The sequence below is a fragment of the Etheostoma spectabile genome, chromosome 3 (assembly GCF_008692095.1).
Source record: "Etheostoma spectabile isolate EspeVRDwgs_2016 chromosome 3, UIUC_Espe_1.0, whole genome shotgun sequence".
Classification (NCBI taxonomy): domain Eukaryota; kingdom Metazoa; phylum Chordata; class Actinopteri; order Perciformes; family Percidae; genus Etheostoma; species Etheostoma spectabile.
The window spans coordinates 19,906,995-19,932,318 of NC_045735.1; the positions used below are offsets into that span (position 1 = coordinate 19,906,995).

The 25,324-nt window shown below is 42.1% G+C and overlaps 1 protein-coding gene and 2 long non-coding RNA genes across 5 annotated transcripts in view; 1 reads left to right on the top strand and 2 right to left on the bottom strand.

Moving 5' to 3' along the window:
• Positions 1-566: 566 nt before the first annotated feature.
• Positions 567-3,425, bottom strand: LOC116674567 (uncharacterized). Its single transcript, XR_004328127.1, has 2 exons — positions 2,134-3,425; positions 567-1,584 (listed from the first exon to the last, which is right to left on the bottom strand). It is a non-coding gene; the product is annotated as an uncharacterized LOC116674567 (long non-coding RNA).
• Positions 3,426-4,704: 1,279 nt separating this feature from the next.
• The window catches only part of frem2b (FRAS1 related extracellular matrix 2b), a 63,684-nt gene continuing 43,064 nt past the window's right edge, over positions 4,705-25,324 (bottom strand). Inside the window, exons 7-24 of the mRNA XM_032506957.1 lie at positions 18,795-18,944; positions 17,766-17,975; positions 17,458-17,655; positions 17,184-17,348; positions 16,386-16,568; positions 16,169-16,299; positions 15,915-16,070; positions 15,396-15,699; positions 15,090-15,221; positions 14,094-14,425; positions 11,121-11,313; positions 10,903-11,007; positions 10,445-10,572; positions 9,754-9,888; positions 7,934-8,060; positions 7,261-7,448; positions 7,017-7,163; positions 4,705-5,279 (exon numbers count right to left, since the gene is read on the bottom strand). Coding sequence (XP_032362848.1) covers positions 4,779-5,279; positions 7,017-7,163; positions 7,261-7,448; positions 7,934-8,060; positions 9,754-9,888; positions 10,445-10,572; positions 10,903-11,007; positions 11,121-11,313; positions 14,094-14,425; positions 15,090-15,221; positions 15,396-15,699; positions 15,915-16,070; positions 16,169-16,299; positions 16,386-16,568; positions 17,184-17,348; positions 17,458-17,655; positions 17,766-17,975; positions 18,795-18,944 — 3,485 coding nt within the window. The 3' untranslated portion in view covers positions 4,705-4,778. The remainder of the gene's footprint in view (positions 5,280-7,016; positions 7,164-7,260; positions 7,449-7,933; positions 8,061-9,753; positions 9,889-10,444; positions 10,573-10,902; positions 11,008-11,120; positions 11,314-14,093; positions 14,426-15,089; positions 15,222-15,395; positions 15,700-15,914; positions 16,071-16,168; positions 16,300-16,385; positions 16,569-17,183; positions 17,349-17,457; positions 17,656-17,765; positions 17,976-18,794; positions 18,945-25,324) is intronic.
• The window catches only part of LOC116674578 (uncharacterized), a 30,586-nt gene continuing 14,296 nt past the window's right edge, over positions 9,035-25,324 (top strand). For all 3 annotated transcript variants that reach the window (XR_004328130.1, XR_004328129.1, XR_004328131.1), the window contains exons 1-2: positions 9,035-9,081; positions 9,739-9,781. This is a non-coding gene — a long non-coding RNA (uncharacterized LOC116674578). The remainder of the gene's footprint in view (positions 9,082-9,738; positions 9,782-25,324) is intronic.

Genomic DNA, 25,324 nt, shown 5'->3' on the forward strand with positions numbered 1-25,324 from the left:
CACTCGGGGGGGATTGGGGATTGGACCTGTGTCTAACGTAATCACTGAATGGTGGTAATGAGGAAATGAGTATAGGCACAGTGGGTCCACTTTTTTGGTTTACAGTAAGCTTACTTGAAAAAAGAAAATCCAGCACTCCGCTCTGGACCGTCTTCACTAAATTGTGATGCTGTAGCAAGAGCAGAGTGCGGGATTTTCCTTTTTTCCAAGTCTGTGAAACACTGAAATGTAACTGCACAGAATTGTTAAATGTGCGAATTGTTTCCAGTGGTTTACAGTGAGCACAATTTGAATTCATAATCCTGAAATGAATGAACAGTTTGTAGCTTAGCACCTCTCTTGATATAAGTCCTCATAAATAGCATTTTAACATAAAAAGGGACTGATGCTCAATAGGATCCAGAGGTATATTTATAGATACATACATCTGATTTTGAGGCCTTTTTTTAGTCAAACTGTTTAAGGAAAGGATTGGTGAGCAGTATGCAGAATACATCAGCCATTCCATCGACACTGCCTAATAACAGCTTACAGCTAAAACATAGGTTTCATCAAAAAACATACAATTTATTGGAAAATTATTTATTTGCAGACCACGCTGTGCTTCTGGTCTATGTTACAAATACTTACAGCACATACAGTATGTATTTCTTTTTTAACAGTAACCGTTCCCAAAACATCCAAATGGTATATTTATAGGTAATACATATGTATATACATACATACATACATGTGCATGAAAAAAAAGCTCAGAACACACTCAAATCATTAGAGTGGAATAAAAAGAACCACAGTACATTGATACAGTGTTAAACCTAAATCAGCAAGCAAATTGTGCACTGGAAAAGAAAAAGGATACTTGGGGTGAACATTTCATGAAGGTATGATATTACAGGTTGCATAGAATTGTTTTATATTTCAAATTAAAACTGCAAATAAACGTGACATTTATGAAGTAGTGACTATGAAGTTAGTGTCTAGCATAGGGGCGGCTGTTGTAGAGCGGTCATCTGCCAATTGGAAGGTTGGTGGTTCAATCCCTGGCCTTGCAGTCCCATGTTGAAGTGTCCTTGGGCCCATGTGTAAATGTGTCTGAGTCTGATGAGTTGTGCGGCAGCCTCGACCACAGTGTGCGAATGGTGAATGGTTCCTGTACTATATAAAAGCACTTTGAATAGTTGTTGAGACCCGAAAAGCGCTATATACAAACAGTCCATTTACATAGTATGAGGTAATCAAATTTTATGGTAATCCTGGATCTGGGAAAAAAAACAGCAACAAAAAAACACATTGAAAGCTTCAATTGATCTTCATCTTCTGTGCACATTCACAATGTTCTAATGCAAACATGGCACATAAGTGTATTTTATTTGAAAATCCCAATAACAAACAAGTTTTACAGTTTCTAAAGCGAGGTTAAAATTAAAGCAAAATTAAAAAGGGAGATGAAATGATATATGATTTATATCGGCACTAAATAACAAGCATTGAAAAATAAATAAATACATTTCCAACTAATGAGTCAGGGAGAGGTGAACAGTTCTGACGGCAATGATGATGGTTGAGGGTAAAACACGTCATTCCCTTTAAAGGTCCCATGGCATGAAGATTTCACTTTATGAGGTTTTTTAATATTAATATGCATTCCCCCAGCCTGCCTATGGTCCCCCAGTGGCTAGAAATGGTGATAGGTGTAAACCGAGCCCTGGGTATCCTGCTCTGCCTTTGAGAAAATGAAAGCTGAGATGGTCCAATCTGGAATCTAGCTCCTTATGAGGTCATAAGGGGCAAGGTTACCTCCTTTCTCTGCTTTGCCCGCCCAGAGAATTTGGCCCACCCATTAGAGAGAGACATCATGGCTTTCAAACAAGCAAAGTGGCAGTTGGTGAAGGCCACACCCCTGGCTTCAACCTTGCCCCCCCTCTCCTCCTGAATAGCTACAGACTCAGAAATGGCACATACTATGGAAAGCTCATTGTGGGACTGGCTCTAGTGGCTGTAAAGGCTGAATTTTGGGAAAGAAACTTCAGATACAGTATTAGGGGACCACTAAAGTCTATATATAAGAGACTTCAGATACAGTATTAGCGGACCACTATATAAAAGCATCCAAAGCGCACCATGTCATGGGACCTTTAAGTGAAACCTGCTATACTTGTTAGAAGATGTTTCGAGGTTTGAAAAAAAAAAGGTAACAGCACAGTCAACGCAACGCCGTGTTGTGAGAGGGATCTGGAGTCCCAGCTATTTCTACTAAGCTGCAGGAGTCTACACTTAGAAATAAAGCATATCTTTGATCGAAAATAGTTCCTGTTGGAAATAGTGGACCTGGAACTACTACTATAGAACACTGTACATTGCAGACCAGCTGTCTTAAAAGTCAATTCATTACTACACACTCTACCAGTTTCACTTCTCTTAGTTGCTGAAGTGCCTTGTCTTAAAATCCAGTGTTTTAACAACTAACTGTTAGGGGGGGATTTAACAATAACAAGTGGCCATTGATAAATATTATGTTTCATGGGATACACTGTAAATCTCAAACTGCTTGAAATGCAGTAGACACATTTGTCACAGTCCCATTCAAATCAGCATTCAGACTTTTTTTTTTTACAATGTCAAACAGTCTCAAAATACAAAAATAAATGCATGCAAAAACATGAGCACAATGTGAAAAATTTCTTTTCACTTGCACGGATGTCTTGTTAATGTCTTACAGATCACACAGGACAAAACGTAACAAACATCGTAAAACGTCAAGAAAGTGGGACTTCTTAGGCACACACTGAATCTAAGTACAGGTCGCTATAAGAACAGACATGTTTACCCAGTGTAAGCATGGATAGTGTCTAGATGCAGCAAATCAAACTTACAAAGCCCGTTGTTGACAACTACTACAGAATGCAAAATATCCGCCTGCTCTTCATCTACTCAATAAAACACCAAATGCCATTCAAGTTAAAAGGCATCTTCTGTAGCACCTTTGGAAGTGTAATAACACAGGTTATTTTTTTTTTGGATCAAGTGGCATTAAAAGTAAATCAATAAGTGAGTGCTGACGACTTGATGACCAGTGCCTTGAAACAGCTGCTAACAAAGCTTGTCTCCTAGTTAGTGTCCGGACCACTCCCTGGCTGTGATAGGGACGCAGTATTTCAAGTAGTATTTCTGAACAGAATCAAAGCTCTTGTTGCTTTTGTTGCTTCACACCATAGACTGTTAATATTAATGGAGTCTCCCCCTGCTGGAATTCAGATAGAATGCAGGTTTAAGGAGTCTCCACCTGCTGGAATTCAGATAGAATGCAGCATTAAGGAGTCTCCCTCTGCTGGAATTCAGATAGAATGGAGGTTTAAGGAGTCTCCCCCTGCTGGAATTCAGATAGAATGCAGGTTTAAGGAGTCTCCCTCTGCTGGAATTCAGATAGAATGCAGGTTTAAGGAGTCTCCCCCTGCTGGAATTCAGATAGAATGCAGGTTTAAGGAGTCTCCCCCTGCAGGAATTTACAAGAGTATATGGCTGCAGCCTGGAGCGTCCCATGTCATCCGTCCCGTCTCATGCGGTCTCGTCTCATGCGGAGTTGTGTCCAACGGTAAATCCAGAGGGTCAAAAATATGAAATCGCGAATAATTTTCCAGATGGAGTCACGGGTAAATTCGTGACCACATTTGTTGCAATCAATTGAAAAAAACGTTAAAAACTGTTAAAGTAACAATTTTGCCATACACATATTTGCTCATTTCTGAATGTTATGCTTGTGTTGACAAGATAAATGCAGAATATCATCTGGAATAAAATAAGCCTGCGTCAACTATCATGAATAAAATACTTAAAATATATTAAACAGCCGAGGCCGCGGTAAATACAATCGCGTTCTGCCCCGGGTCACAGAGACCCGACAGCTGAGGCAGTGCTGGTAGAGCTATAGCAGTCGAATGCTCTCGCCATGCTGATAAGCAGTTGTATTTGCAGCAATGTCACGGTGAAGTGTGAAAACAATATAGAATATAAAATTAAAAAGTCTGGGAAAGAGTGTAACATGTTTATTTTTGTAGTCTTGTTGTTGTGTGTGCAGATCGTGGATTTCTCCTCAGGAGGTCCCGCCGTTAGATGGCAGAAACGGCTGCGTCACTGATGCAGGTTTCATCAGATGTAGCCACGTTAATATGGAACAACACAACCATAATCCGAAATGAGCAAATTATATGTATGGCAAAATTGTTACTTTAACAGTTTTTTAACGTTTTTCAATTGATTGCAACAGATGTGGTCACGAATTTACCCGTGACTCCATCTGGAAAATTATTTGCGATATCGTAATTTTGACCCTCTGGATTTACCGTTGGACACACCTCCGCATGAGACGGGACCGCATGAGACGGGACGGATGACATGGGACGCTCCAGGCTGCAGCCATACCCGTCTCGCAATTTAGACAGAATGCAGGTTTAAGGAGTCTCCCCATGCAGGAATTCAAATAGAATGCATGTTTAAGGAGTCTCCCCCTACTGGAATTCAGATAGAATTCAGGTTTAAGGAGTCTCCCCCTACTGGAATTCAGATAGAATGCAGGTTTAAGGAGTCTCCCCCTACTGGAATTCAGATAGAATTCAGGTTTAAGGCACTTCCGCATTTGCAGCACTTTGCCAAACCGGATGCTTTGTCCATTAATATTACACAGTCTATGCTTTACACACAATCTTCGTCTTTTTATCTAAATGTGAGGCACTTGCAAAACAAAAATATTAACTAAAGACTCTCAATCGTCATTGTGTTTGTTAGACCTCGGAGCTGTCACTAAGGGCTTGTGTCACCATGGGCTCTGCGCTGCTGGAGCTCTTGGGAACGCCTTTCTTCCCTCGCTTGGACCGGACCAGTAACACCACCACGATGACGACGAGCACCGTGAGGAGCAGCCCAACAAAGACGCCGATGATCAACACTAGTCCGTCGTCACCGCTCTCTCTCTGGTTGAGCTCACGGGGGTGGACTCCTCTGGTAAAGATCTCCCTCTCTGGGCTGGTCCTCCGCTGGCTGCTGCGGTCCAGCGCGATGTGGAGGATGTTGGTGCCACGGTTGTTGCTCAGACCAATGTCCTCTATTATGTCTGGCACGTCGTTGGCTGATCTCCTGCTGCGATACTGACCCTTTGGAAGCAGATCTGAGTTCTGGCTCATCACATGGTACTCCAGGCTTCTCTTCCCTATGCCACGGTTAGCGTTGTCTCGAGAACGGACAGTATAGATGGTGTGAATATACCACTCTCTCCCTGCAGACACCTGGAGAAAAGCAACATTGTGTTATTGTTTTTTTTTTTTTTTAAATGATACCCGTGGGTCATTTTTATGGCACATCTTTCTGCAGGACACTTTTGTCACTGTTATGGCTTCACATGACTGGAGGACTGTTTCAGATTGATGAAAATCCAGAGACTCTCCTTTAACTGCATTATCTCACACATCCCACTTTAAAATGTTACATGCCTTCTTGGTAGCCTGGATCAACAGAAGAACGTTTCCAGGATAAAGCCTGGAATTGAATGCCGCTCTCCTTACACTCTCTGTGTGTTGCCTCTGTGGCTCCCTTCGAGCTAGTAATCCACACACTGAAAATCGCAGCTTTTCTAGAAAATGTGAATGGTGCAACAATGCGGCCTGCTTGGTTCTTTCTGTGAATGACTGTAAAGACTTACAAAGAATGTGTAAACTTTTACTTTCAACCTGGAATGTCTTGGGTGCAATTGGTGGGATTGCTGTGGACGAAGTACACACAATGATACACTGGTAAAAGCACATGAAGTGTGACCATCTATCCAGCTCATTTGAATTGCTCACGTTGCTGTATTGTGTCAACAGTTAACTTAATTTAAAGGTGTTGTAGGTAGGATTGTGAAGATCCACGACAAAAAAATTGAACATCGACAACTTCTCAGCCCCTCCCTCTTTTCTTTTTTCTTCTTTTCTCGTTTTAAGTCTTAGTTACTTTGCCTCCTGCCTTTATAGAGTATAAGTGTAGCACTATATACTACAACTACTGTTAGAAATGCAGATACAGTATAATATAGCTTCCTGCATGGACCCATTTGTGTTGTTGTATTTCTTCTGTACTGTATATCTGGCCAAACATATGATGCCACCTCAACCATACAGTGTGGCCAGTGCGGTTACTGTACAATGGAGTTTAAAAGCAGAAAAGATTTCAGCCATTGGAAAACACTCATCGGGCCTTTAGACCGATTGATACTGACCTTAACTTCTTTACAAGCCAAGACACAGACTCACTGACAAGAGGAAGCAATCTGGACTCCATGACAGGGAGAAAGTCTAAGTCATACATATTGTATGATTGTGTGATCAGAGGCCATGTAAAGGCCAGCCCACATGGTGATGGGATTTTTCACTCGCAATGAGGTTTCCACGAGAATGCAGAAAGTGTCAGGTTAGTCAGTCTTTTCTCTCGGCTTGTTAAGAAGAACAAGTAAAATATCAGTGGGAAAAAATCGTTACGTAGGGATTTGTACTTTTGAGAGTAGACCCATTCGCTTCCCCTTGGCCTTTGCTGACGGCAGCAGGCTGTGCTGATGCAGTGTGTATAGTTGGTAGGGTTTTTACTGATTGGACCGGCAAAGATTTGGCAGGAGATAACCCAAGTTTAGACCGCAAACCCAGACGTAGTACTGAAGGGAAATGAAAATTGAGCGGAAGAACGTTGGGAGGGCCGGGCCAGGCTATGTGTTGATCTGGGCATTGGTTTTGTTTGCAATGTAGTCTTGTTTTGTCATTAACTTACGCTGTCGTTCTGCTTCATCGTTGATCTGCATCTGCCTGGCCGTGTCAAGCTCACTATTGTTTTGGTCTTTATTTGGTCATTAGTCTTTGTTTTCTTTTTTAACTAATTGTACAGAATTGTACACCTCCCTTGCTTCATTCCTTCTTTCCTTCAGTTATTCAAACATCAATGGTTACTCTCTGCTTTCTAAGGACCTAACAGTCCCTTTGCGTGACTCTTATACTGACCTGGAAGAGAGCTGAGGAATCAATTCTGAACCCATCTGACCCAGGTTGTCTCGCTAGGGCTAACGCGCCGGGGTCATCCACCGCCAGGAAGGCGTTGAAAGCTACATTGCCAAATGATTGGGCCTGGGTCTCTGGCTGGGCTTTGTCCTGGAGCGAGAAGATGACACAGGAAGGAATCTTTTTTTGGGTTTGAATGGACACAAAGCACATGGGACATGATAAAAGATACCATTATGTTACTTACAATTATCTTGAATCTGTAGAGTAGTGATGGAGCGTCCGCCAGACAGCCAAACTCAAAGTTGCTGGGGTTGTATTTAGGGACATATCCATCAGCTCCAGTACACATAAACACTTTCTCTATGTTACAAATAAAGGAGTCGCCCAGGTTCTGCACTGGATCCACCATCACTCGGCCATAAATTGTATCCCCTGAGGGAATAGAAATAGTGTAATTACAAGTTGTTATGCAAAAGATTTCCTTATGTACTCTGACGCAGATATCTCAAATGATTTTATTTTGCTCAGACACTTTTGAGAACAACATTAAAAGTCGGGCTAAAACTACCGTCTTGATTTTGGACGGCAGCTTCAAAAACTTTCAAGATCTTGTTGAGAGAAAAAAGTTCAGGCTCTTTTAAATAGCTTCTTTTGTGAATAGACATGGAAGTGGTGAAATGGTCAAAATGACACTTTATGGAACCCTCATTTTCATTTAAATGCCATGCTGTTGTGTCAGGAATTATAATGGGGAACATTTCTGCAAGGGCGTTCTTTTTAGCTCTGTAGAATAATCTGTAGAAGGAGCTAAGCAATAAACCACATCCATAACCATCCATCCAGCCATTGTGTTTTTTTTGTCATCCACAAACCTTCCAGAGCAGTGGACATTTTCTGACTGCATGTTATTGCCTTACCCTGTGAGAAGGCAGTGTCGCTCTCCTGTCCGAAGCCCATGGAGCCGTCTGACAGCCAGAGCGTCCGCTTGGAGAGTAAGATCATCTGCGTGTTCAGACTGAATTCAGCCGCCACGGGGTCGCTAACCTAGAAACACATACACGCCAGACATAAACACACAAACCATATTTAGAGACAAATCCAAGCAAAGTTACCAATATAGACAGCACATACAGTACACATGGTCTGATCACTGTGAATATGATACATCTGAAGACAATGTTCAAAAGTCTGAATTCGTTATCTTGCTTTGATTTGCAAATACTTCCAACATTCTCAATATTCATATCCTGGATAACCAGACCAACACCTTTGTAAAGCTGTAACCAGCAAGGTGCTCACTTTTCTACATGTTATATAATTGTCAGTGGGGTACTTTCTATACCTTTTTTAACTTTTAGTCAGACAAAATAAGAAAGGTATCCCTTTATTTCTGGCACTTAATAATGAATTTAGCTAGGAATGATCCCTATAGATGGTGATTGGATGCTGGGGTGGTTATATGTTCGCGTCAGCATCAGGAGCTGGACACGTTGCACCGCAGTTGTCGCTAAATGGATTTAAATAGGGATGTTGATTAGAGATGTGTTCCTGTCAGCGTGAGTGAGAGTTGCAGTGTTATGAGTACTTGATTAGATGGAGTGTACCAGAAGGGAGTTTCCTCTCCGATTTTTCAAGTTATGTGATAACAGAGAGAGGCAAGAAAATACTGTACATGAATAGGAGCCACGAGGTGTGGCTCACAGGAAGTAATGAATGAAGGAGAATTTAAAAAGTTACATTTAGGTTGACAAGTCTTTCATTAACCCCTTCATTCATTACTTCCTGTATGTTACCCGGTGATTCAACAGTGTCAGGCCATAAAATACATGACTGAATAGGAAGTAATGAATGGAGAAGTAATGTAAAAAGTTACATTTAGGTTGACAAGTCTTTCATTAATTCACGAACTTCTTCATTCATTACTTCCTGTAAGAGACATTTTGGTTACTATTTTTTTTCCACTGCCCATTAGACAGAAGGTATTATAATCAGGAGGTAGTATAGTCAGGTGTTGTTGACTCCGGGACTCTAAAACTGGTTTTGGACCATGCAGTAATGACAGCAGGTGAATGTTACCTTTTGTTTTTTCTGTGACTGGAAAAAACCCATGAACAAATATACTGGCTGTACTGTTGATTACGAACAATAGGGAATAAAACAGACATTTCACCATTTGTTGGACACATTTAAAACAAATTCACCAAAAGTTAGTATTACATAACTCCTTATTTGCACATTTTTAAACATGAAAATTTCAGGAAACTTGAACAAAGAAAAACATTGTCAATATGAGAGTAAACTGGTAGAGATTAATGATGATACCTGTTGACAAAAAGAGATCCACGAACCTGGCTTTATCCAATGTTCACATTTCTGTTCTGTAAATCTATGCAAATGAGCATATTTAGCAAAACAATGCCTCATTTGCACATTTAAACACAACATTTTAGAAAATTTGTAATACAAAAAAAATATGGTCGTTGTGTAAGAAATCTGACTTTTCAAAAATGTTCTCTCTTAACCCGGCCTTGGTATCACACAATCCCTTGAATTGTACTAATCAGGCTTGAAACGTAATCTGATTGTTAAGAAATGGCCTCACAGCGTATCTTTAAGTTCATGTTAACTCTAGAAAATAATATGCTCCATTTATGTCTGAATGCTGACTACATTCCCTCACAAGGATCAACAAACCAAAGACTTTTTCCCTCTGTAATTTCAGACAAGACAAGGTCACCTGCTGAAAGCGGATGTCCATGTCGAAGGTAAGAGGCTCTCTGGGGTTGCAGACAGGAGGGATGGTGTACTCCAGGCTGGGAGGGGATGTGCAGGGGATCAGCTTCACTGTGTACGTGCCGGAGTAGTCCCGCACCTGAGAAGGGAAATTATTTTTACTAAGAATTAGGCAAGGCAAGGCAAGGCAGCTTTATTTGTATAGCACATTTCAGCAACAGGGCAATTCAAAGTGCTTTACACGAAATCAGTTAAACAGATAAAACACAAGTACAAACAGTTAAAAATCATAAGCATTAAAAACTAATAAAACACATGAATAGACAGTTAAAAACAAAATAGAAACATTAGGACACATAAAACACACGAATAAAAGTTACAGTGCAGCATAAGAAATTTAAAGAAATGAGCATTCATTTAAAGAAAGGCAGCATCAAAAAGAAAGGTCTTCAGCCTTGATTTAAAAGAACTGAGAGTAGCAGCGGATCTGCAGGTTTCTGGGAGTTTATTCCAGATATGAGGAGCATAGAAACTGAAAGCTGCTTCACCCTGTTTAGTTCTGACTCTGGGGACAGAAAGTAGACCTGTACCAGATGACCTGAGAGGTCTGGGGGGGTCATAGTGTAGTAGCAGATCAGAAATGAATTAGGTGTAAAAACAATCAAACTGGGGGAATTTTTTTTTTTTTGACTCACAGCAAAATCTGAGACAAATGTCCACTGTTGGATGGGCTGGTTGTAGGTTGGCTCATTCCTCACAAGACTGAGGTTAAAGGTCAACCCAGGGTGGTCCGGGCACATGACCATGGAGCTGAGTGGTGAAGCTGTGGGAAAAAATACATCAGTTAAAAAATATGTAGATTCAAATAGCTTTGTCCATTCAAATTCAGTTACAAGTTAAAATACGTTAAAAAAAAAAACAACAAGACATAACTGACAGACCATCAATTTTACTTTGTGAAAAACATGATTTAGAAAAGAGAATTATAGTATAGCTTGAAATGCATTAACGCAGCACAAGCTGAGTAAGATCTCTCCTACACTAAACATAGTCTATCACTTTCAACAATTATTTTTGTTAGCAGCATCTTAAATACAATCTTATTAAAAATGTCATATATATTATGTTTTATACATTATATGGCAACCTGTACCTGCATGAGCAAACACAAACAGGCCTCTGAATCGAGCCTCAGTGCGGAAGTTGACTACTAGTCGTCCCTGGCCATTTATACGCATGCTGGTTGGGTACATGGCACCTGCAAAGACAATTATTTGAATTTGACTTATTGACAATCCCACATTTAGTCAACATAAGACATTTTTAAGTAGTCCTCAATTTCATATCACATATCCACTGCTCATGTCTTACCTTGTAGCTCAGCCTCTGGTGGGCTACCGATACCATCCCTCCATAAGATGGCAGTGTCGTACACAAAAGTGAGCCTCAGCTCGGACTGTAAGTCAAAGTGCTGCCATCCTCCTGCTCCCACAGGGGAGTGGAAGACATAGGACACGTGGAGCGGGACTCGTAGGGTCACATAGGACTGGACCAGATTCAACACCTGTGTGAGAGTAAAAACATGAAATCAGATTTCAGCAAGACACCCAGAATCAAGTGCATGTACAATACCTCTGAAGATAAACAGCAATTTTCTACCATTATGGCGGATTTAAGCAAGGTCGGGTCGGAATAGTGCATCAGTCCACGGATTAAATGGACTTGGTGACACATGTATTAGCAAACCCAAAGCCCACTTTCCTGGGATGTCACGCCGATAATGGTAACTTCAAGTAGGCGTCAGTAAGTTCACTTGATGTTCCATACATCCTGAATGAAGTGGAGATAAACAGCCTATCATTATGGCTGATTTGAGTTCTGTTGTGAATAATGCTTCAGTCCACAGGTTGATCGGAATTGGCGAAGCATGTGTTACACAACTTCAAGTAGGCTTCAGTAGTTCGCCTTATGATGATATATTTTCTAAGTGGTCATGGAGTCTAACAAAGTACTGCAGTTTTGTTCAATTTCACATTTCTAGTTCTAATCTAGTGCATAGGTTTTGCTGTAATTGGTTAGTTGGGGATATTGAATTGCTCCAAACTTCCCATCTCTAAGCTGCCTTACAATGGTTAAGGGATTCCAAGTGGTGAAAGTGGTCAGAGGGAGAAGTCTCTGGTATCTGTACTTTGTACTCTGACCTGTGAGAGCCTGCGCCGGCTCTGTGTTCGTGTGGCGACGTGCCTACGCCTCTCGGCGCTGAGAGATCAGGCAAATGATTTGCAGACTGGCCTTCTGACACATCCCGCTAGGCCTTAATGAATTCCTATGGTCCTGTTAAGCTTGGGCACTAAGCCCTTGTCTGTGACACGACACTGGCCCCCGGCCGGCACAGAGCTGTCTTCACCACTTAGAGGAGCACTCAGGTCACAGGGCACCCACAAACAAAAGGCCCCTTCTTTTCATACTTTTCTTACATATCCTGAAACTGAACCTGTGATGTCTATGCATCTACAGTCCATACAGTCTTTTGCTCTGTTCAGTAACACTGACAGTTTGTGAAATGGTCATGTTATTTTAATCTATTGATTTGTGTATCTAATGCACAAGTTTTCCTTTTTTTGTTGTTGAGCTCAGTGCATATAGGGAAGCATCTACACGGAGGTTGGGTTTAGGAAAAGAACAACCTGGAAATGAGATGGTCAACCAACCTCCCTGAGCGGATTTTTGGCTTTTCACACGCCTCGCAACTGTAGTCGTGCCATAATCACGAAACATGCCTCCAATTCAAATACATAAAAAAAATAATTTGTACACGAATCAATAGATTAAATAACGTGACCTTTTCACGAACTGCGGTGAGACTGGGTTGTCAGTAACTGAATGAATGCCATTGCCCCCTTCCTTTAAAAAAAAAAAAAACAATAGGGACAAGAAGAGTTTTTTTAAATTATTATTATTATTGTGATCTTCAGGAATGACTCAACCAATGGCACACATGCATCAAGTGTGCAAGAGTGGTTTTTGGAAATGTTCCAATCTGCATGCCAAATGACCTCTTTCCCAGCCATTGGCAGGAGCACAACCTGATATTTGCAGTAGTATGATTGACTTTTTTCCCCAGCCGCATTTCGCGAAGACCCGCCTTACTCTGCCTCTGATTGGCTAATACTTGTTGCCCTCTGCACAGAATGCAGCACAAAAAAGATACCACTGCTTGATTGGGCTCTGTAGATGATGGCAGGTTGCCGACCCCCCGCAAGTGGTCAGAGGGTCAAAACCATTCATCGCTTTTCTAACTTTCCATTATATATATATATATATATATATATTTTTTTTTTTAGAAATGATTTGATTATCAATGCGGTCAGTTAGTGAAGTGCTCACCATTAATGTGTATTATTGATTTCACCTCAAGGTAAAGTTCCTATTGCTGTGCATGCAGCAGTCTTGCTTATTCGTAAAGACATGCGTATTACTGCCACATTCTCATTTACATCATGTAGCTACAAGTTGTTGAGAAAGATTGTTATCACCTGGGTGCTGTCTGTTATTAAATGAACCTGAAGCCAGGTAAAATGAGAAACTCGCATTAAATTAACAAACCAGTATGCACTATACACTCCTATTCCTGTATATCTACTGAGACAAAATATAAGAACAAGTGCTGTAGGGCTTGAATTAATAATCCTCAGTGGGGAGCGTAGCGGAGGTTTTCACCATGCAGTGCCTTGTGCACTTTTACGACCTTTATAACACTCTACCCTAATTAACGGCAAGTCACCTAACAGTGGGTTTCCAAGGTGAATGCAAATGTTGAAGTCTGCAAGGTTTGAGTGTCAGGAGGACACAGAGGGCTTTAAGATTTTCTTCCTTCTAGCTCCACGTTTAACAGCTGCTGCTACAATGAGCACATTGTACACGTAGCGGAACAGGCTGATGCAGATTGTTATGAGGCTGCTGGTTATTGACTCGCCGTTTTGACAAGGCAAGTAACAAGGAGCTGAAGAGAGCAGGGTGTCGGGTTAGTCATTACTACAGGCTAAAGCTGGTCTCCAGACAATAATAGATAACTCCACAGACGTTTATTTACTTTAGGATCTTTAAAGCAACACCAAGTAGGCAGAAGCAGGGTTTTAATATGCCTGTAAATGATTGATTGGGACTGAAAATCCAGGTGGATTTTGAAAAGAAAATGGGACCGAAAAAGACCAGAAACTGCTGAGTCTACATTCCTATTGTCAAGGGGGTCTGCTGCTTTATTGAACTCGTTGCTCCTCGTGTCTAGAGACGACAACAAAAGGGGTCAGAGGTGAGCTAAAGCTCAAAGGTGGGGCTGCTTACCTGTCCATCAGTCCCGATGGTGCCTCCACAGTCACTGAGCAGCTCAGACATGTCGTAGAAGCTGGTGAATTCCCACAAACACGCCTCCAAGTTGAGGTTTCTGTAGAACCGTAGTGTACTGGATCCCCTGAGGGAAGTGCTGTGTTGGTAAGAGGCTGTCTCGCCGATCACTTCCGGATTTTTGGTGGCTTCAGTGAGGAAGCCGTAGCGAGTCTTGACCTCGGTGTAGTCCAACAAATTGGAGCAGCGATGGTTGCCAACACGGGTACCGTCGGGGCTCAGCGTTAGCTCGAAGTTGGACAGGGCTCGGGTGGACACTACAGGCAACATACCTGAGGGAGGAAACACATATGGCAGGAAGATCAGTTCAATTGCCAACATGGACTGGTCAAAATTGAAGACACATTGTCAAAACTCTAGGCAGTCAGCGAAACCAAAGTCTATGTGGACCAAACTGAGATTACTTTTTCATTGCTTTCACGCAAAATGCATTCAGTGACTACATTTCCTAAAATCTATGAACCCTATGAACCTTGTTCCATATACCACAGTCAATAAACCAACAAGGTCTTTTTTATTATTTAATGAAATATTGATTTATGTGAAAAATCATTCAGTCAGTGGGTTATGAGTGACGCTGTTTGCTTTCTGAGTGAGAGGTGTTGCCAGTGTTTGGGTCCAACGGGCTTAGTTTGAGACAGGTGTTGGCTTTAGTGAGTTTTGGAGGTGAGTTTTAGATACAGATTTAGTTTAATTGGCCAAGATACATGTTGATTATGCTGACTGTGTGATGAAGAGTTTTGAAAAAGTGGCTTCATTTTGACAGATGCTTGTTAGCGACTACTGTAAACTGTAAAAGACGTTGGATAATGAGTGACATATGAGACCAAGACTTTCCCCGTCCATGCCCCAGAGGGGTTTCAAACCAACAACCTTTGTGCAAGTGATATTTCCACTGATGACAACTATTGTGGACATTTAATCTGCTGTTCTCACCATCAATGTGGGGCATGGTGACGGTTAGTTTGATGAGGTTGGGGTGATCCGTGTCTTCTGTTCCAGTGTAGCGCAGCTTGGCAGAGAAGGGCTCGGCCCCCACTGTGCCTGCAACACGAGGCTGGCACATTCCTGCAACCACGCCATACACAAATAAACATCAAACGTTTTGTTCCCCCTAACTATCCTCCACAGAAAATTCTTTCATGTTTCAATTCGGAAAAGCAAAATGCACCCAGTAGCAACTTATCGCTTTTTCCATGAGAGAAAATAAACACTTTAAGCTAGAGAGTGAGATGCACTCACCCTCGTCCACGCTGATGGACACTATGGGGCTACTGAGCTCCAGACCCTCATCCCCATTAGTGTTCACGCCCCTGGCGGCACACTGGACCCTGGAGCCAGCCTGAAAGTAGACTGAATCCAGAGTGATGAGCTTGGAGGAGGTGAAGAAGGTATTAAAGTCAACTTCCCTCATCGGGCTGGTGACACCATCGGGGCCGGTGGGGGCGCTGACGAGCCAACGATATCGAGTCAGGGTGTTGTTGATGTTCTCGCTTATACAGATGGAGCCTGTTTTGTCATAGTCTGGGTACTTGGGGTTACAGGCCTGGAAAAGAGACAGAAGAAATTGTGCTTGTGAGTGAAATGCGCCCAGAAAATCACATTACACTTGATGATGCCTAACAGTAGCTGATAATTAAGCAAAGTGGGCACGTCAGCTAAATACTACCTCATTAACAGTATTTACCTGTAAAGCTGCACTGACAAGAAAGTCTTGCTAAATGAATCATCAGAGTAAAAAGTATGCTACTAAGTATTTACAGTGACACAAATGACAGGGTATCCGGCCACAGGGAGAGAGTCGGCAGTCCTGTCGATGTCATCGTAGTGCAGCAGAGACACCACTATGGGCACCGAGGGGAAGGTGACATCCGCCATGCTGTTGGTCTCCTCGATGTAGATTATGGCTTTGCTCATCTGTGGATTGACAAGCAAGGTCAATTAGGAGGATGTTCACGGAGAAGGTAATTGCACACTTGACAGTAAATGACACGTTCATTTGACGTAATTTTCACCTTTGTCTCTGCCACCATGTTTTCATCAGGCTTCAGGTGCACAGTGAACGCCTCCCTCATTTCTCTGACACTGTCGTATAAAATCTCCACGTCCACATAGTGCTCTGTGTCACCCTCTTTGAACACAATTTCTGCAGAGAAGGGCGATTTTTGATCAATATTTTGTCAGCACAATTCAAATAAATGCTGTTCTGAGAAAAGTGATGGTGTTATTTACCCTCAGATATGGGATGGTAGTCCTCCCCAGAGGTGGCAGATCCGTCCTTGGTGTGAACTCGGACAACAGAGACCTTGGAGGTGTCTCCAACGCGCAGCACTGGGATCTTCACCACCGACACTTGGCCGCTGGTCTTCGGCTCATTCACACTGAATTTGGCCTCTCCAAATCTAATAATCGCCTCTGGGAAATTATGACACATAGTTTCAATCATGCTGTTAAACTGTAACTCTAACATTACAGCAAACCACAAAACACTGTAAAAGCCCCTTTGAGTGCAACTTTCAGTATTTGCTGTTTCAGGGGTGATGTCATAAAAGACACTATGGCAGATCTTTGGAAACAGCAACACACACACCAAACAAATCGTCCAATTTTTATTCTTTTTTATTCTTTTTGCAAACTAAATGCACGCCATTGGGATCATTTTAAAAGCCCTGAACACCCATACATATGTTTCAGTTAATCTTGCTGATTCCCATGGTTGTGTTAGTGTCTGTAGGCTGATCAATTGACATCTTCCTGAGTCTCCTGTTAGCTTTCTTGCATATGTTAGGACAGGACAAATGACAGCCTTATCATTCTTACTGGTAGAAAATATTTGTGACCTCAAAAATTCCCATCTGAGCTCCAGGCCCACCTTCAACCTGAGCAGAGGTCTAATCAGCCGGGATAACTGAAATATGCTGTGTGGGTGTGAGGAGGCTTTAAACTCATGTAAGGATTCTGCACATGGGGGCATTTAAACAGAACTATTGCGAGGGACAACTTATAACCGCAAAACAAAGCATTACTCACTGTCTGCATTGTCTTTTATCTTGATGAGCGTTTCATTCTGCTTTCCAATAGATGCTCCAAACGGAGACTCACTCTTAGGGTTTCCCAACACAAGACGGAGCTCTTCTTCTTCCTCATGTTCTGTGTCATCAACTAGTACCAGTACACAAGGCTTTTCAATCTCTCCTGAGAAAAGGAAAAAAGATATTGGGTGACATGTCCTTGTAATTGAATTGGACAAGTAAAGACAACACAACCCACGCAAAGGGACGTGTGCTAGGTTTTACTCCAGAACCTGGTAAGAAGGTGATGATAGAACCATCTGTGTTGGGCCTCTCATTGAAGTCCATCATGACCTGGGCTGTCCCCTGCCGACTGTAACAGCGTACTGTGGACTTGTAGCTGATATCTCCACTACGGTATACAGTAGCTGAGATCTGCCCGGCGTTCTCGTCGCCCACATACACAGCGTCATGGAATTGCACCTTTGGCACTAGAAGAACATAATTAAACCCATTATGATAATACAGTGTAAACATCTTGAATCATGAAGTGCACCCGTTTAAATGAATTTTGATTACAGCCAAGAATTTTTTTACTCACAGTCTGAAACGGAGTCATTGATGAGGATGGTAGTCTTGCTCGGCTCCCCAAGGATCCCATTCATGGGCATCCGGAGTACCAGTTCGAACTTCTCTGGCCCCTCCAGCACCGGCTGGCCCAGGTCATCCAGGATGGTCACACGAAACGTCTGCATGGTGACACCCGGTGCAAAGTCCAGATTCCGACTGATCCCAACGTAATCCACACCAGCTGCTCCACAGCACAATATAGGTCAGGAATGTTTCAAAGAACATGGTGCTTATGGGATGTAGTGGATACAATACAAATGGACTACAGCACTTCATCTCATTTTCGACAGCAGTTCTCATGTTACTTTCATTTGTGAATGTCAGACAGCGAGGAAGATGAAAGGCTAAACCATGTGTGCTGACAAATTGACGCGTTCTATCTCATGGTTGAAAGCCATGAACATGAACAGAACTGCTGAATTTGTTGCGTGATTAAAGGAGAACCGCGAAAAAAATTGGATATCTCCCCAAGCGCAAACAGGTTATTCATTTGCCATTCTTTGAAGAGTCTTTGGTATTGAGAGCTCACCCTTTGCCCGCAGGCTTTTCTCATGTACTTTTGACCCAGTTATGTGCATAAAAGTGGGCTTGCACTTCCACTACTCTGTTTATGATTAGATGCTAGTTATTGCTACAGTTATCAGGGGGCAAGGGCAGAGATGTTAGGAATCTGTACAAGAGGGAGAAGACTGCCCGGGGGCTGGAGATAATAGAGCAAGGCTTGAGGAGATATAGCCACCGGTTGTATATATCAGATGTCTAGAAGGCATAAGTCCAACAGAAAATGCCTTGACGTCTCTCCCCCTAACCTTAAACAATGTTTACATTCCCCAGTTACACCTAACATTTCAAGCTTTAACATCACCAGTGGACTCTTGAGCTCAGGAAAACAAAAAGTGACAGGGTGATGACTTAAGTCTATTGTTTCCTGTGGTTTACATTTCTCTAAGCGCTAACTAGCCAAAACTGTCAGAGAAAGGCGCCTCGCAGGGACACGTACCCTCAGCCGAGACGGGATCTGTCTTTCTGGATCGCACTGTGACGGTTCCACCTTTGGAAAGATCGGTCCCCGTCCTCCATACCTGCACCTCCACGAAGCCATCACTCTCATCCACGTGGTAGTCAGTGTTGCCAAAGTAGAAGACGGGAGCTGGGAAGAACAACAAAGCAAGGAGTGAAGGATATGTGGGGGGAAAACGCACATGGGAGGATGTAATCCATAATCATCTTTTAGCTGGTTCAAAATAACCGGTAAGATGACCTCTGATTACAGGAGAAATTGAGAGAAAATGTTTCCATCGCAAACAACAGAAGGTCGTCAACACTGTTATTGTAACACTTAAAGAGCACTTTTTTTCTACATTTCTACATCTGTATTGATTTGTTGACTCTTAAAAGATGAAAATCAACCTGAAGGCAGAGCTGAGTTTTCTGGTTTGGTTCTGGGTGAGCGTATTGGTGGAACTGAATGGTCCGGGAGGCAGACAGGAGGCCTGACAGGAGGTCTGGGGGATGTAGAGCTCGGTGTGCCAGCCCAGGCCTGCCTGACTGCAATTAGTATTTCTATGAGCTGAGATTCCACTGCAGCCAAACTCACCCACTATTTTTCTATTTAACCCTTTCTTTCGGAGTCTATTTTCTCTCATGTCATGCTGCTTGTGAAACGCTTGCTTAAGGGACCTCTGTATACGAGGTGCACTCAGAGACTGCAACACTGTAAGAACTGCCATCACAAATAGACAATTTATTGACTTTAACCGCAGGGAGTCATAGTCCATGAGAGCCATACAAAAATAACTTGAGCAGCCAAAGCCATTTCGAAAAGAGAAGTCGTTTTTTGTTACGAAATGCATACACTCTCATAATTGTCCCAATACATCGTTATGATAACTAATGCAAAAAGCCACGGCTGAGCAACTAAAACCTTGTGCTTTTGAAACAACTGTGACCAAATAATGAATAAATTAAGTGAATGACTATGGCCATGGGCAGAGTTGTGGTTTCCATGACAATGGAACTCTGCACCCACAAAATGATACTTAGCTGCCTCTCATTACACAGTGTGCGGCAAAAAGGAGGGTGGGGATGTGGAACTGAGCAATAACTGCTGGGAAGAAAAAACAAATGCATACTGTTGTAACAGCGTGATGATCATGTTATCTAATGAAACCAAAATACAAGAGCGGGAAAAAATAAAGGGATTCAGTGTCAACAGCGCTGCCAGGCACAATTAGTGATCAAGAAAAATGTCATTATTCCACGTAATCTGAGTCTCAGATGATATTGCATATTTTGTTGCAGTCTGCCTTGCAACAGCTCTATATTAACAAGATAAGACGTGTTCTAAAAGGTCTTTTTAGGCAAAGCCTTTGTGGTTTTCAGAGGAGCCACCTCTGTGGTTCAAGTACTATCCCCCCCCCCCCCCTAAGTGCAAGCAAAGGACAGCAAACTTTTACGCTTTAATCTGTCCTGAGAGCACAGCCGGGACACTGAGTGCTGCATCAAGAGGCTTGCAGCTGCCAGAATTTCTCCCCACAGAGAAACCAAACAAAGATGATTTTGGCTGCCTGCACACAGGCTCCCCAACAGGAGTAATCAGATCTACTAGCCGGAGGACGGCAGCCAGGAACTCAGACCCTGTTGTACTAGTCCAGTAGTCAGATAAGGTTTGTGAAGTAGACAAATAGTGAACTTCAAAGAGCTACGGCCCATTAACTGAAAGGTAAACCACTGGCTCCTGGGCACCATCAGCCCAGCCAGTAGCAGCCTCCTACACCACACAGTCCATCTAGGGTTACTTGAATGGAAATGGAGATGATCCAGATTTAGACCAAGCTATTTTGTACATACCTAAGGGGTAATCACTTTCATATTTTCCCCAAAAAACAACTAATTTAACTGATTTATAAGATTAGATTTTACATAGTTAATACATGTCTTGTTAGGACTGTCAGTGAGTAGCTTAACCACTCACTTTTTGTCTTAGAAATTAAAAATACAAAACCAACAGTAAGTCAGAAATAAGAGCACCTTAGATAGGTTATGTCGGACAATTTGTTGTGCAATATGCCTGAATAACAAAGTCAAACTGGGGCGGCCCCTAGCTCACCCAGTAACAGCGTTTGACCCATGTTGGCTGAGTCCTGCAGACCTTTGCTGCGCGTCATCCCTCCATCTCTCTCCCCCTTTCATGTCCATCCACTGGAAAGGAAAAGACCCCCAAAAACTAACAAAGGCAGTATCTTCGCTGTTGCATATGTGTTAACATAGAATAAAATTAAAGGCACAAGGAGACACAGGCATCCCGAAGGGGACTGTTACACTCCCACTGACTGATTCTACTTGAACTTTGCATGACATTCCCACAGCGCTAAGTGGCTTCTTTAATGGTGAGATTCAAGTGAGCCCTGGCAAATGCTCCTCTGCACTGTGTGCGAAAGCATAAAAAGCGTCTCCGCGTTCAATACAGAATAATCAACAATGTTAACCGTCGACAGCTGTGAGAAACGTTTAAATTTTCAAAGGAGGTCTTAAAGCTGTTGATTAAAGTCAGCACCTTTCTGCTTAAGTACTTTGGACATCTGTTTATATCAGAATGAATGGAAATCCAGGTGAGACATAATGACAGGGTTTGCGGGTTCCCCCTTATTTTATCCTCATCCAGGATATACTGCACACGCACGAAACCCGCCCATCTTTAAAACAGCTCCTAATCATACCTTCAGAACCAGAGAGAAATTTACAGGCAACTGACACAAGACCGTAAATACACGAGTGAAGACCTGCAGTACAAGCATTCTCATGTCTTACAGCCCCAACCGCTAAGACGTTTTCGCGGAAGCACAGTTGATATCAAACAGCAATTATCTTTGCAAGAAAAGACAAGTTTCTCCGAACCCATAGTAGCCCAACGTGGAAACTGTGAGGGTGTGGACGTTCATTTGCAGATGGTCTGCCGCTGGGAAAACAGCAGGTACACTGAGGATAGCAGCTGTCCATGCATACTGTAGAATGCTTGGACAGCTTGTAAACTTTACAGTCTTAAGTGCCAAGTTGCCAGAAGATTTACCTTTTATACAGAAAACAGGGAAACATAACTCATGTCCCAATACATCGTTGGCAGAAAACCCATTTTCAGCAGCAGCACCATAGTATCATGTATCTATTTTGCATTAGTTGGAGGTGTGAGTGTGTGTGCATGGTGTTGAGAAGAAGACAGAGACACGAGTGAAAAGGCTGTTAGTGTGAAAGGCTATTAGGCTGTGTTTAGGTCTCATTATTTGCAACATAATAGTATAACCTTTGCATTACATAGTTTTCGTTTTAAATTTGTATTGACCGAGTCAGTTTGCACAGCCTCAAGTTTACTGCGGTTATTTTGATTCTATTCACCAGTCCTGTTGTACCCTTACTTATTATCTTGAGTTCTTGGCTTCTGTTTCTCTTTTTTACTTGATTCCTTTCAGGTCTCAGGTTACTTTATTGGTACCCGTGGGTAAACTAGGTTTACAGTCTAAGAGGCCGGACATCCTTAAAACTTTGTAGAACACCACATTACATGCAACACACCAAACATTAAAACATCTAATAGAGACAGTAAAACATGGCTAAAAGGAATAGAAAACACGACATGACCAAAGTGCGTTTTTTGCAAGTAATTCTTATTCTACAGTTTGTTTGGGACAAAACTGTTTTTGAATCTTGTAGTTCTGCAACCAGGGACTCTTAGCTTCCGTCCAGAATTGAGATACTGGAATTCCCTATTCAAAGGGTGTAGGCTATCTCCTAAGATGGCCATAGCTATCTGCTGTAGTTGTTTAGCATACAGGGATGAGGGGTACAGCTGGGACTCCCCAGTCAGCTTACGTGACCATTTTACAATTTGATTTAGGCGATTCTTGTGCTTGACTAAAACACCCAAACCATCATGCTAACAAAAATGATATAATGGATTCAATAAAAGCATGATAAAATAATTCCATCATGGTCTTGTCTATATTAAAATGGTACAATTTTCTCAAGCAGTATAGACAGTGTTGTCCTTTTTTTTTACAGACAGTCGATAATTGTCCCTATATATCTATAGTTGATCTTCTACATGATCCACTAGTTGACCATTTAAAATTGTGGGCTCATATCCTGGAGTTATATCAAAATCAATGTACATATCCTTTGTTTTCCTCATCTTTATGGTTTTGTTTTTTGCTTTATTGTCTCCACTTTAGTTGTCTCTGGCATTAGCCACTTCTACATCGGAGTGTCTACACATCCACGCGCCTCCTCCAATAGCCCGACTGAATTCACCTGAATTGACCATTCCTCCCAATCTCTGTACATGGTGTGTACTATTCCTATGCTGAAAAAACACCCTTATCGTGTCAGTTTATGCTTTGGTGTAGTGGTGCATATTTTTAGAGACATTTTCAATAAATTCAATTAGTACGAGACCAGGTGACACACAAGGTTTACAGAGCCCATGATCTTTACCGCCTTGGTAATCTAGCCAAGTGTCACCAGCTGGTCATTTATACCTGGGTTTGCTGGGTTTTTACTGAGCAGACTACCTGAAACAACAGCAGGGATTGAAGGTGCAGGGGGCGGACTTTAGGCTCGTTGGAGCTGCGCTGTGCCTCGCTTGTAAAGTGGACAAGAGCAGGCGGCAGCAGCCAGGGTAGTTGGGATAGTTTCCAGCCGTCTTCAGGCTGAACAGGAAGTCACAGAAACACTCAAATCCTGTCAGGTCTGATTGTAATTTAAAAAAAGTTATCAGACCTATATATCAGCATGTACACAGACTGCTCTACATGAGATCTGTTGCTGATGTTAATATACACACTGTAGATGATCCGTGATCTGAACAGATTTAGTCTCTCTGACTTCTAAAACTCACTATCAGCCACACATGTGTTCAGTACAAAATAAGCTTTTAAATCAGACAAATGGCAATTAAAATCCCTCCGATTCAAAATCAAGTTTATATGAAACGTCATCATGTTGAGCTGATTCTGAACCAATCAGCTGTTAAATCAGCTGAGAGGCAGGTGTTTCCCAGCATGCTCTAGGTCCGCCTGGGACTTGCAGTTGGTGAAAAGCAACTGCGCTGTGTGCGTCTCAGAACTGCGGCCGCCTTGATCTCGTTAGGTTATCGTTGCCTATGTGGGCATGACGTCAGCAAGTCGGGATCAAGTCGGACCCAGCATGCAACAGGTGTCGATCACCGGTGATAAATTCTGCGCAGACCTGGCTCATCTCGAACAAATCTAATGATCCCTCCCGACCGTCACACCTGTGTACCCTGATAATTGTGTTTGTTGGAGGCACAGCTGTTGGGATCTGAACCTGCATGAATCTCTGTGACTGTGTAAATATTGTAACTTTACATTACCTACTGTATGTATGCCCGACAACGTGTTTCTTTGTTTGCATTCTCAGTGTAGCAATTGTTAGGCACAAACAAATGCACTGTGTACCATGAAATGACTCAAAAAGTCTAATATATCATTCATGCCAAGGTAACTATCCCTTAAATATCTGCTTATATTATAGTATTGATGGACATGTTATTAATCAATTAGCAAAAAGGGCTTTTGATTTAAAGGAATTTTGCATCAATGGGATGCAAAATACTTGTATTTTTTGTATTTGGATTAGCTACAAATTGACATTTTCAACTGATTATTTTAATTGTAAATGGTTTTCTTAATTGAACTTTCCACCAAATACTGACTGGATACTGCAGCAAGCAGTGATTGAAGATCACTGATTTAATGACTGCAGTTCTAAGAATTAACATAAGGCATTTAGACTTGAACATGCTTTAAATTCAAAACAAATGGCAAAGAATTCCACTACTCACTTATGAGGGCACATAAAGCAAGTTAACTCAATTTAATATTATTAAATGGTTAGTTTCTGAATAAATATGTAAAATGGGAAAAGTCTGAAGACCACCCAGTGGGATTTTCTTGGTTTGGTTACACTTAGTTTCTGAGATCAGTTGCCAACAAAGTTCCATCAGAGGCAGAAATAACAATTCCTGTGCCATGTTAGAGCCTGGTGGTTTTCATTTCAAACTGAGGTAATTTTAATTACTCTCTCTCTCTCTCTCTCTCTCTCTCTCTCTCTCTCTCGGCGGGTGAAGGTGTGCTAATTAGTGAAAAGAATGGTTTGTTTGAAAAGAACATTCCTTCCCTTCCATGGCACACTTTTTTTTTTTTTTACAAAACCTGATTATTATCTGTAGCAAAGTTCAACTCATTAAGTCCTAAAAGCTATAAACATTCTCAATATAGATTCCCATAACTTGTAATGGTAACATCAGACATTTGGCAGACAAAACGAGCTCCGCCTCCTACTGCACTTGTGTGGTTTCGTGCACGTGCTCATACTTACGTAGGTGGCCACACAAGGTGTATGTTTGCACCGCGCAGGGAGTAGACAGTGCATACATTGGTGCCCTGTGGCTTAGTTCAACATATTGTGCTTCTCGGGTTTGCTGGCTTGGAAAGGAGACGTTTTGCTGACGTGCTT